Genomic DNA, 12761 nt, shown 5'->3' with positions numbered 1-12761 from the left:
TTGTTGGCGGATAACATAGTCTTGATCGATGACACCCGAAATGGTGTCAACACAAAGTTAGAACTTTGGTGGGATGCTCTAGAATCTAAAGGTTTTAAAATTAGCCAGACTAAGACAAAGTATATGGAATGTAAGTTTAGTAGTAATAGGAGTAGAGACGAATAAGTAATTAAGATTGGTAGCCAAGAAATACTAAAAAGATTGCACTTTCGATACCTTGGGCTTGGGTCGATAATCCAGAAAAATGGAGAGATTGAGGAATATGTCGCACATAGAATTAGAGCTAGATGGACGAAGTGAAAAGTGCAACTGAAGTTTTATACGATTGTTACATACCAATGAAGCTGAAGGGCAAGTTCTATAGGACAATTGTGAGACCACATTGCTTCATGGGGTAGAATGTTAGGTGGTCAAAAAACAACATACCCATAGAATGAGTGTATCTGAGATGAGGATGTTAAAATAGATGAGTGGCAACACAAGAAGGGATATAATTCGAAATGAAATATTCAGGAGAATTTAGGTGTGGAACCTATAGTCGATAAGATGAAAGAAACTAGACACCATGCGTGGCGCAGACTCAATACAACACTCGTTAGGAGTTGCGAGTTAGTCCAAGTAGAAGGCTCAAAAAGGGCAAGGGGTAGGCCCAAAAGGTCATGGTTGAAAGTAGTGAGAAAAGATATGGGAACTTATGGCCTCATTGAGGGTATGGCTCTTAATAGAGTAGAATGATGGACCAGGATTTGTGTAACTGACCTCAATTAGTTGGAAAACTGATCTGACGATGATGATGATGTACATGTCACCGGTATGGATCAGGCTGACAAGTTCGTGCCAGGTTTTTCATTTTATTTGCTTGCTATGTTCTTTCTCTTATTGTGTGTATATCACCCTGTCGCTCTTTATCATATTTCTGCCAATGTTTGGAATAGTATTATTCCTTCTTCATCTAGAGAAGCATGTATTCTGGTTAGCATTGACATTAATTTATTATTTACTATGTACATGTCACCGGTATGGATCAGGCTGACAAGTTTGTGGCAGGTTTTTCATTTTATTTGCTTGCTATGTTCTTTCTCTAATTGTGTGTATATCACCCTGTTGCTCTTTATCATATTTCTGCCAATGTTTGGAATAGTATTATTCCTTCTTCATCTAGAGAAGTATGTATTCTGGTTAGCATTGACATTAATTTATTATTTACTATGTACATGTCACCGGTATGGATCAGGTTGACAAGTTTGTGCCAGGTTTTTCATTTTATTTGCTTGCTATGTTCTTTCTCTAATTGTGTGTATATCACCCTGTCGCTCTTTATCATATTTCTGCCAATGTTTGGAATAGTATTATTCCTTCTTCATCTAGAGAAGCATGCATTCTGATTAGGATTAACATTAATTTATTATTTACTATGTACAGAAAAAAGGAGAAATCCGATTCTCTGAAGCAGAGTGTATCAAGATTGATGCAGCTAACAATAAGGTTCATTGTCGCTCTAATCATGACATAAATGTGGAAGGGAAGGAGGAGTTTCTATTGGATTATGATTACCTGTTTATAGCATTGGGAGCCCAAGCCAATACATTTAACACGCCGGGTGTGATGGAGCATTGCCATTTCTTGAAGGTATTACATATCCAGGTCAAATATTAATTCTGCTAGATTATTGTTCATTCTGAGCACTTAAAATATGTTGCGACTGTTGGATATTTGAGATGTGATAGAACTTTAGCATTACGATCTTTATGGTATCATAGACATGACACAGGTTTCCTTCTCTGCTGCCTATTCACATTTTGTTACAGGAAATAGAGGATGCACGAAGAATTCGTAGGAGTGTAATTGATTGCTTTGAGAGAGCTAGCCTGCCAAATTTATCTGAAGACGAGAAGAGAGTGATCCTTCACTTCGTAGTTGTAGGTGGAGGTCCAACAGGTGTTGAATTTGCAGCAGAGTTGCATGACTTTATTTGTGAAGATCTGGTCAAGTTATATCCTTCTCTACATAAACTTGTAAAAATTACAGTCATCCAGTCAGGGGACCATATTTTGAATATGTAAGAGATATTTTCTTATATTTAATGCCTCATACATCTCTATACCTATGTGTTTGTGAATCTGTGTTTGTAATTTTACCATGTAGACTAATTAACTTGATCAATTGACTTATGAATTGAAGTGTTAGTATTATTAAAATTTATGACTAGGCTCTGGCCTTGCGCATTGTAATCTGGTACTTTGTTTGGAGCTAGGGTCACTTATCCCTAAAAGGAGACTCAACTGGTGTCATCTACCTATGGTGCCTAACCTCCATTTTGATGAAATATATAAGCTATGATCTAATATTAGTGTGACCTATGGGTGCACATGGAAGGAATCCAATGAGCTAGCTGACTTTTTGGCTTGATAATAGGGGCTCCGATACTATGTCTTCATTACTTGGACTACCAACTTATATTGGATAATTCCCACTTCTCTTTTTTTTTCGAAAATGTGGAGAATTCCCACTTCTTCTGCCCCAATTTTGAAGATTCCCTTCTTACCCTAAATTTGAATCTTCATTCTTTTCCTTTTTAAACACATGGTTTTTAAACAGCGTTCAATGAGATATGGTCAATTATAAAAAGAAAAATTGTCATGTACCAACTCTAAAATTTATCTTACTAATTTATTTAAGGGTGCAGTTTGTATAAGGTGCCCACTTTATACTATACAAATAAGGTTCACCTCTAAATTGTGCTGGAAGATGTAGGTCCGGTGTCAGAAACCTTAAGATGGCTTGAAAATCTATGTTCAACCCTAATTATGAAATTTAAAATTCCAAAAACGGTGGAGATCGAGCATATATATAGCTGTAACAATCCTAAACTTTCAAAAAAAAAATAAAAATAAAAAAAATAAAAAATAAATAAATAAATAAAAATAAACTTTTAATACATGATGATTCGTTTGAACATGATGGTGTTTAGGGACCATCTCTACTTTTCAAAGCTTTTCGTTTAAAAGCTTTGTGTTTCCTTGCTCTTGCCACGTCCACTAAAGGACGTGGGCTTTAGGTGTTTAAAGCGTAAACTAACGCTCACACCTGTAACGTAATAAAAGCTTGAGGTGTTTAAAGTGTAAACTAACGTTCACACTTGTAACGTAATAAAAGAATAAAATAATATGTTAGTAGAATTTAAATTCAGAGAGGTGAAGACTCCTACCTTAGAAAACTTTTTAGATTTTTTCTCTGGTCGAAACACAGTGAACTCCTCTCTCGAGCCGAATTTTTATCGGAAGCTCCCTCTCAAATATTTGTGAGTAAGTGACATCGTCTTCCTGAAAAATAGTCTATTTTTAATAAATAGTGATATTTCCGTCTAGGATCTTTATTTTATCAGTTTTATGTGTAAGTGACCTCATTGTCTCGAAAAATAATCCATTCTTTTTAAAAATAAAATGAAATAATTATTTCTGCTTATTATCATGAATTTTAGGCCCGATAAATTTTATGCGCACGTGACCTCATTTTCTTGAAAAATAATCTTTTTAATAAAAATTGTGATATTTTATCTATGTTAGAAATTTTGAATGCTGTAAATTAGAAAAATAAATTTATTTATTTTTCTTATCTATTGTTAGAAATAAATGTGATATTTCTGCTTTTAGTAAAATTGTGATATTTCTTTCTACTGTTTTGAATATTTAGACATTGTAAAATTCATGTGCAAATGACTGCCTTATTATTTAAAAATTGACATTTTTGCAATTGATTATAGTATTGTTGTGAAATGTTTATTTGTGGATTGATATCCCATAAATTGTGATAATTCCGTATTCTTGAATTTCTATAAGAGTTTTTCTATACATATTAAATTGGCAATTATGCTAGAATGCCTTTACAAACTGCTACCTTTCTAAATTTAAGCGCAAAATATTTGATTGGTTATTTTTGAAATGTTATAGAGTGACTGTTATTAATGGTTTAAGTGAAATTCATATTAATGATTTCAGTGATATGTTGAGTACATGATATTGCTGCTTTCGATTGTTTAAAGAGATTTAGAAATAATTTAAGTATGCAAGTGGACTCAGCCGGTTTGCCGGTGAGGTATAAGTGGACCTATCTGGGACGTCGGTAGGGATTAAGTGGACTCATCCGGTACGCCGGTGAAGTATAAGTGGACCTGCAGGGATTAAGTGGACCTATCTGGGACGCCGATAGGGATTAAGTGGACCCATTAGAACGCTGATGGGGTATATAGGTGACCCACTTGGGACGCCAGTAGGGTATTTTGTGAAATCCTTTGAATTATGCACTGCTGTTAAAAGTGTTATAAGCATTTCAATTACTTGGATTATACTTAATTATGCATTTATTGAAAGTGAAACTGTTGATGCATTTCTGTTAATAGATCTCATTTGGAAAATATTAATATCTTTCAATCATGATTATTTTTAGGATTATGATGATCACTTACTGAGTAGCCAAACTCATCAAACTATAATAAACATTTTTCAGGATAACTGCGGTTTCATTTGAGTGCTCGTCAGGATCAACTTTGGGAAGATATTGAAGTTGTGCTTAAACTTTCTTTTGTTACTTTTTAAAAATTCGCCATTGTAAATTTGTCTTAAAAAGAGATGTATATATATGTTTTGACTGCCACATCTTAGGAATATCAGTATTGTAAATTCTTGGGGTGTGACAATAGCACTTGAAAATCTTGAAAATAGATGGTCCGAAAAACTTGTTATATCATCATCATCATCATCATAGTCTTTTCCCAATTAATTGTTACAAGATGTATTATTTTTAAAACTTGAAATTTTTTTTTTCTTTCTATCTATACATCTCGCGAGGTCAAGATAATCAATTGGAAGTTTTTCCAACTTCAAAACACTCTTTTCGATTGGATTTTTGATGTGCACTATTCTTCTATAACATATAGTTGCAAACTCATATAAACTTTTTCTTTTATTTAAATGCCGTTATGAAATCTTAATTTCTAAAGATTTTATTAAAATTTCTACATTTCCTCTTCTTCACTAATTTTCGTGTTTTTCCCATTTATTTTCTGTACTTTATGATGACTGCATAGCGTTACTGGTCTTACTGGCACAAATTGGTGGCTGAACCAGGAATGACTAGACCATCCACATTCAAGGACCAAAAAAAAAAATAGGAGACTAGACCATCCACTTTCTGAATTTGACTTCCAGTCTGGTTCACCTACTAATAAAGACCTTTTCTTATATACACTAATGCCCTTTCCAAAATTCCAATTATTTTTTATTTCATGGTCGAATGAGTTCAAACTTCTTCGGCTTAAAATTCATCTGTGAAAGTGATTGTTTTGTAGGTTTGATAGCAGGATCAGTTCATTTGCAGAACAGAAGTTCCAGAGAGATGGTGTTGAAGTAAAAACAGGATATCGAGTGGTAAATGTTTCTGACAAGTACATTACTATGAAGAGTAAAGCAAATCAAGAAACCTCATCACTACCATACGGAATGATTGTCTGGTCTACTGGGATTGGGACTCGCCCTGTTGTAATGGATTTCATGAAACAAATTGGGCAGGTTCATTTCTTGGACCTTCTTTTGCCCATTGTTATCCTCAATGTAGATTATTATTTATTATGATTTTTATATGTTCCTTCCTTTTGTGGATATCAACCATGCTATGATGTTGTCTCCGTTTATATTTAGTAAAGGTTGCTGCTCATCATTCCAGCTGTTGAGTAGTGTCTAGTTGAAATTACTGTTTTTCTTTGTCCATTTTTATTTGGTTTGTATGCAGACTGATCGGCGTGTTTTAGCAACGAATGAGTGGCTGAGGGTTGAGGGATGTGATAATGTATATGCACTTGGGGATTGTGCCACAATAAATCAACGTAAAATCATGGTAACATTCTGCCTTTGGCTGGTCACCTACCATTTTATCTGATATGTCATACAGCTAAATTCTCACATCTTAATAGGAAAAAGGATCTGAGTTATGCAATATTAAGCAAAAGGCTAGTCGTCTAACAACCCATCTTAATCCATTTAGACATTGCCAATAGAAAAAAGAAAGTTGTTGCATAGAACTATGCTGCATGATACTTCATTTTGTAATGTTGTTATGCATTTGCACATGATAATTTACTACTCTGTTTGATGATAAAAGGTTGAGTGGACTATTGTTTCAGATTGAACATATATGTCCCCATTGATGAAATGTTTAATCTTGGATGAGACTTTTGACTTCAGTGATTGGATATTATCTCTTTCCATTCATGTCCTTAAAGTGGCCAATTAAGGTGCCGGTGCCCTTCACAAAGGGAAAGTGAAGTGAGATGCTCATTTTGGGTTTTATATCCCACTCCGGACACTTATATTGGTATACGTTTCCTTTTGGTTGCATTTATGATGCACTTTGATGTGTGCCTTTTACTATTTTTTACTTGTATTGGTATACATTTCCTTTTGTTTGCATTTCTGATGCACTTTGGTATGAATCTTTTATTATTTTCATGAAATTTGACTCTCAAGGATATATCTTTTTTGGGGATGTGGGTGGGAGGTCTTGTCCCATTTGATCAATGCCTCTTATAGGCCTTGGGGTCTTTGAGGAACAAAGTATCTCTTGATTCTTTCAATTTACTTTCTATCTAGACAACACAAGTACCTAAAAATTCAAGGAGGAGTTAATAAGTCTCTCACTACAGTGATTGGCCTTTATGAGTTGACAGTTGTCTGTCCTGACAAATTTTCAGTTCAATCAGTGGGTTGTGAATTTTGGTCAAATAAAACAATGGCTTCTCATAAATCAGGGTACTTTCTGATAACAGCAAACTTACATAAATAAGATGAATAAACAATTGGAATTCAGTCTTTTAGCTTAGTGGTTGGGGCATAACGTCTATATGACACAAACATCCAGGGTAACTAGTGCCTTAGGTCTTAAAAATTTAAATAAAAGAAATAAAATGAAAATTAGAAAATATTTTGTAGGTCGTCTCCTCCTCAGAATTGTTACGTTGTCGTATGTGATATAATATACATATTCAATTTTACTGCTTCTTGATGCAGTAAATTTTGCAGTTTTAGAATGTGCATTTCTATATTGGCAGTTTGAAATAAAATGCTTTATTTGGAAGCGCCTTGCTGTTAAAGTTTTTCAAACTTCATATGTGGCTTTCACTCTGTGTATCTACTACTAATGCTTACACTTATCCATAGACTGATTCCCAACTTCTTTAGGAAGATATTTCAGATATATTTAAGATTGCAGACAAGGATAATTCTGGTACTTTAACAGTTCAAGAAATCCAAAATATCATAGATGATATCCGTGTGAGGTATCCTCAAGTGGAAGTTTACCTGAAGAGGAAACATTTGCGGAATGTTATGGATTTGTTGCAAGGTTCCCTAGAAAGTGCTCAAGGTAAAACTAAAGAACTGCACATAGAAGAGTTCAAGGCAGCATTTGAACATGTTGATTCACAAATGAAGAGTTTGCCAGCAACAGCACAGGTGCAACTAAGTTCAGTTCATAGCAGTAGACCTTGTTATTTTTACACCCTATCGATCCTTAGGAAAAGTTGATTATCGATTTTGTAGGTTTTGATTGAAGGATTTTGGGTGCAATGTCATCACATTGTTTAACTTTTCTCCGCTATGTTTTAGGTTGCTGCTCAGCAAGGTGTGTATCTTGCCCGATGCTTTAACTGTATGCACGATTGTGAGGTTGAACCTGAAGGTCCTCTTCGAATGAAGGGATCAGGTCGACATCGATTTCGTCCATTTGAGTATGGTTCTACCATTTTCTTTGTTGGTTTCTATTGCCATTTCAAAGCATTTATGTGCTAATTGAGATGCAAATTCAAATTTATCGATTGGCCCTGTTCTTTGAATTCATTGGGGACATGCATAACGTTTGCACTTTCCAGTTTACTTCTGATGAAAACATTCATTCATGCTTATCTATGAAAGCTTAGAATATGTCACTTATGATAGTTTATGGCTGCAAGTTTGCACACAAGTAGTAGTGATAAATGTGTTTGATTCTAGATAAAGAATGTGAAATTGTCAAATTCTAGGATAGACTAATTTTTATTCTAAAGCACATTGTCGTGTTTTAGTAACACTGATAATGATTTATATGCTGGCTGAGACATGGATCCAGATTTAAGAATCTTCTTTGCTTTGGTCGGGGACATGGATGACATTTGCGTGTTCCAGTTTACTTCGTCTAATTCATGGATGAGAGTCTATGGGAATTGAGAGTATATTGCTCACTCATATTTTATGGCTACAAATTTACAAACAAATAGTAGTAATAAATGTGTTCTATTCTATTTAAAGACATTGAAACTTGGGTCAAATTCAGTGACAAACTAATGTTTATCCTGAAGCACATTGTCTTGTGTTTTTTCACCCTATTAATTATTTCATGTTTCATCATGTTGCAATTTTTTATGTTCTTCTTGGAATTCTATTTATATATATTGTTGATAATCATGCTCATACATGGCGTCTTGGTGAGAATGTAACCTCAGTGTCCATAAAACAATGCAAATGTTTGAAATCCATCATTTGAAGCGTCATTACATGGACGCTGACACGATATTCAATTCCACCGGCATTGAGGAATATTATAAATTTCAGCACACCTTTTTCTACCTTCTGATAATTTGAGTACATCAGGTATAAGCATTTTGGACAATTTGCTCCACTTGGAGGAGAGCAAACTGCTGCAGAACTTCCTGGAGATTGGATTTCTATAGGCCATAGTACTCAATGGCTTTGGTATTCTGTATATGCGAGGTAATTCATGCTTCGTTCTCTTCATCTTGTCCTAGTCTGTCTTTCGTCTTTTTATTGATACGTCTAGCAATTGGAGGTAAAAGTTGAAGACGCCTATAAAATACATTTTATAAGACACATTACACCCATCCATTTTTCATATGACCAAATAATTCTACATCCAAGTGGCCCTTGGTTCCTACAATCCTACTGTCAGAGAGTAAATTTCCAGTAATCCTTTTTCAAAATTCAGTTGAATAATGAATTCTTCCAAAATACTTTACTCGTTAAACATATCTCACACATTCTTATCTGCGGGAAGTTTTCGCAGCGACTATCGTATTTAAAGCCTAGTGGGAAAAATACTATTGACTTCAAAAACTTCAAAGTCTTCAACGATCACAATTTTAATAGAGTTTAGTTGCATGCTGTAAGGCCCAAATAAGAAGACCAATCCTCTCAATGTTCAAGTCCCTCCCAACATTATCTCTCCTGTTCGAATTTGTCCAAAGTTTGTCTTCCATGAGACACAGGCCGAAAGGTAATAGATGGCCTGCTCTGAAGATGCTGCCCAAGTGATTATATGGTCTCGATTCATGGCCAACACCATCTCACGTATAATATTGAATAGTATTAATTACTAATCTCTAAAGTACAATGTCTTGAGGGTCCTTTTCGAACATTCTGTTCAGCTATCATAAACAAAGGAAAACTTTATGAAACATCCTGGGTTGTTATTCTGATACTTAGTTTGTCTCTTGACCATGAAGCAAGCAAGTCAGCTGGCGTACAAGAGTTTTGGTGATGTTCGACTGGACAAAACGATTCACTTTCGGTAGGGACTCCAGTCGCCTTTGAACCAAGAGCTCATGTTTGCTCGATTCCCTCTCTAAATATTCACCAGGGTGTGTCTAAAAAACAGGTTTGATGTTTCCTATCTCATGATTAGAACATGTACCAGATACAGATAGAAAACTGTTGTTGCTTGTATATGATTTGCATTTAGCTTTGTTGCTTCTATATGAATACCATAGTCCCAACTTCTAAAATTCAGGACTTGGGCTGTCGGGCTGAACTTGACATATTTGTATATGTAGATCCATCAATAGAATTGCAAATTCTTATTGATTACAGTTCCTAATTTCTATTCTACATAGTCTCTTTCTTGGTTACTAGTACATGCAAACCATGATGCTATCTATTTTACATGAAGTATTGGTTATTAGGAATGGGTTCAAGGCTACGTGGTCAGGGTGGTGGGCTGTCTTGGAGTTCCATTCTTACGACTAGGAGATCCTTTGTAACTGAGTGGCCCCCAAAAAAAAATCATTATTATATTATGGTGATTTGCAAATAACTTTGAAATACACAAACATTTCACAAACCCATGTATCCCTTCATTGTACGTTGTTAGCAACCAATGATTTTGTTTTACCTGAAAACAATATTTTCAGCATCTACCAAATTTAATTTGATCTATCCAATGTTTGGTTACTTGGATCGGGCTCGGGACTCGGCTCCTGGCTGATTTGATTAGCTCGGGACCAATGATTTTGTTTTACCTGAAAACAATATTTTTAGCATCTGCCAAATTTAATTTGATATCCAATGTTTGGTTACTTGAATCAGGTTCGGGACTCGCCTTCTGGCTGATTTGATTAGCGCGGGAGAGTTTGGGTAGACTTGCCTGAGCCTTGTACGAGCCCAGAAAAGGGCTAAAAATTCAAAACAAAATATAAAAATTTGATAAATAAAGGGGTAAAAGTGAAGGAAGTTGTAGAGGGCATTAAAACTACACAAAACATGGAAATGATTACATAAAGGGAAAAGTTTATATAAGGTTGCATCCTTAAAATGTAGAATCACAGATGCACCTCAAAACTCCATCAAAAAAAGTTGTTTTAATGTTGAAAAAAGCTCTAATTGGTCATCTCAACATCGCAATGTATGAATATAGAAAAAAAAAGATTTTGAGTCCCAAAAATAGTGCGTTTTGCAATACATTATTTAGACTGTCCATTTTCAAGATTTTTACATGTTTATAAGTCTATTTGATTTTAACCATTTTTTAACTTTTAAATTTTATAATTAGATATAAAAATAGATTTTGCGATAATCCTAATCATGTTTTTCACCAAAATTACATGTTATGATACAATTTGGAGGTGTGCTTTAATTGGATTGTTTAAGGTTGCAACCTTATAGAAACCACACCCTTAAAATATGGAAAAATGTAATTTATAGCATGAAACAATTTAGAATATAAAAAAAGGAAAACAGGAAAACAGGAAAACAGAGATCGAAATAAGAAAAAATTCACAAATTCTAAGAAAAAATGTAGAATGTACATGAAACATTTATACAGCATTGATTAGTGCTTTAATATTATTAATTTTATAGGAATAATAAAATTTATGTAATCGCGAGTTAGTACATACAGACGTTCGCTGGCAGCTTGCCAAGGCCGAGTCTTGGACCACTAGATCAATCCGTCCCTTAACATGGGGAATGCATTGGGTATTTCCAAAAGCTGATTCAACCAACTTTGACTTGACACTCAAATTTGAGAAATCAATATGAAATACCCATGCCCCATTTTTGTATGCGACACTTCTTAATATCACCGAAATTTGAGCTCAACTTCAAATTCTCTTGAAAAAAATATTTTAGAGAAAGTTTCTCTCTAAAATTTTAAATTTCAAAATTTTAGAGAGAGAAACTATTTTAAATCTATGAAGGTATTTTTTGTCTAAAACAACTACTCTCTTACTTAGAGGGTGGACGTAAAAATAAATAGTATTGTGTTAATAGTGTAGTTTAAAAAGTATTGGGATGGGATCATGTTTAAAAGATATCATCTTGGGGTATATGTAATTATCCCTTCATTTTATTTGTTTTGGTTGTTCATACATTTCAACTTCAGCAGGATCTTTGATAATTAAATATCAGATATAGGGCCTTCTCTCCCACTGACTTACCCAAAAAAATACCAGGATCTTTGGTAATGTGCAATGGTATATAGCTCGTTCGCTTGAATATCGTTTTACTTCATTGGAGAATGATGAGAGAGAAAATGACGAACTAAATATAACCATTTTTTAAGGTGAAAATTAGATACAACTACTGCTTATTATTAGTTATTACATTGAGAACAAAGAAAATGTCATATAAATGGTGAAAAAGTACTATGGTGCAATATGATTAACTTGCAATAAGAAACGATAACCTATTAACAAGAACAAATGAGATATACAAATTTGTACGAAGTATTGAGGGACTAAATTATGAGCTATACTATGAAGCTATATGACAGAGTGGTTAAGCAACGACTAAGGTGTAAAACGAGTGTATCAGAACAACAATTTGGTTTTATGCTAGGGATGTCAACTATCAAAGCCATTTTCCTATTTAGGCAACTGATTGATAAATTTAGGGCGAAGCGAAAAGACCTCTAAATGGCTTTTATTGATTTAGAAAAAACATACAATGATGTACCTAGATATTTAATTTTTTGGGTGTTAGAAAAGAAAAGAGTCACTAGACGTAATTTTGACATAGTGAGAGATATGTATGAGCAAGCAATAACTAGTGTGTGGACAACTAGCAGAGAGACAATGAGTTATTAGTGGCAATGGGCCTACATCAGGGTCAGCTGAAGACACCTATAAAATTAGGTACCGTAGTATATATTGTTTGTGAATGACATAGTTTTGATCATTAAAACTAGAGATGGAATTAATACAAAGTTAGAACGGTGGAAGGATGCTGTAGAATCTAAATGTTTTAAAATTAGCCGGGCTAAAACAAAATATATGGAATACAAGTTTAGTAATAATAGGAGTAGAAACAAGGAAGTAGTTAAGATTGATTATCAAGAAATACTTAAAAGAAATTGTTTTTGATACCTGGAGTCGATAATCCAGAAGAACAGAGCGAGGGAGGAAGATATCGCACATAGAATTTGAGCTTAGTGGGCGAAGTGGA

At 34.3% G+C, this 12761-nt stretch overlaps 1 protein-coding gene across 4 annotated transcripts in view; it reads left to right on the top strand.

Moving 5' to 3' along the window:
• Positions 1–9903, top strand: part of LOC18431648 (external alternative NAD(P)H-ubiquinone oxidoreductase B1, mitochondrial) — a 31847-nt gene extending 21944 nt beyond the window's left edge. For 2 of the 4 annotated variants that reach the window (XR_016049473.1, XR_016049472.1), the window contains exons 3-10: positions 1423–1629; positions 1809–2059; positions 5348–5567; positions 5788–5892; positions 7237–7505; positions 7659–7780; positions 8679–8798; positions 9548–9903. Coding sequence is in view for 2 of the 4 variants with exons in the window: in XM_020665537.2 (XP_020521196.2) it covers positions 1423–1629; positions 1809–2059; positions 5348–5567; positions 5788–5892; positions 7233–7505; positions 7659–7780; positions 8679–8798; positions 9548–9635 (1386 nt within the window). In the remaining 2 variants the exon portion in view is untranslated. Of the gene's footprint in view, positions 1–1422; positions 1630–1808; positions 2060–5347; positions 5568–5787; positions 5893–7232; positions 7506–7658; positions 7781–8678; positions 8799–9547 lie in introns of all 4 variants that reach the window. The other 2 variants (XM_020665537.2, XM_006841764.4) reach the window with 1 other exon arrangement.
• Positions 9904–12761: the final 2858 nt, after the last annotated feature.

The sequence above is a fragment of the Amborella trichopoda genome, chromosome 2 (genome assembly GCF_054954075.1).
Source record: "Amborella trichopoda isolate Santa Cruz 75 chromosome 2, AtrichopodaSantaCruz75HAP2 v2.0, whole genome shotgun sequence".
Taxonomy (NCBI): Eukaryota; Viridiplantae; Streptophyta; class Magnoliopsida; order Amborellales; family Amborellaceae; genus Amborella; species Amborella trichopoda.
Note: the sequence above shows the minus strand (reverse complement) of the source record. Positions and strands in the feature narration are given on the sequence as shown.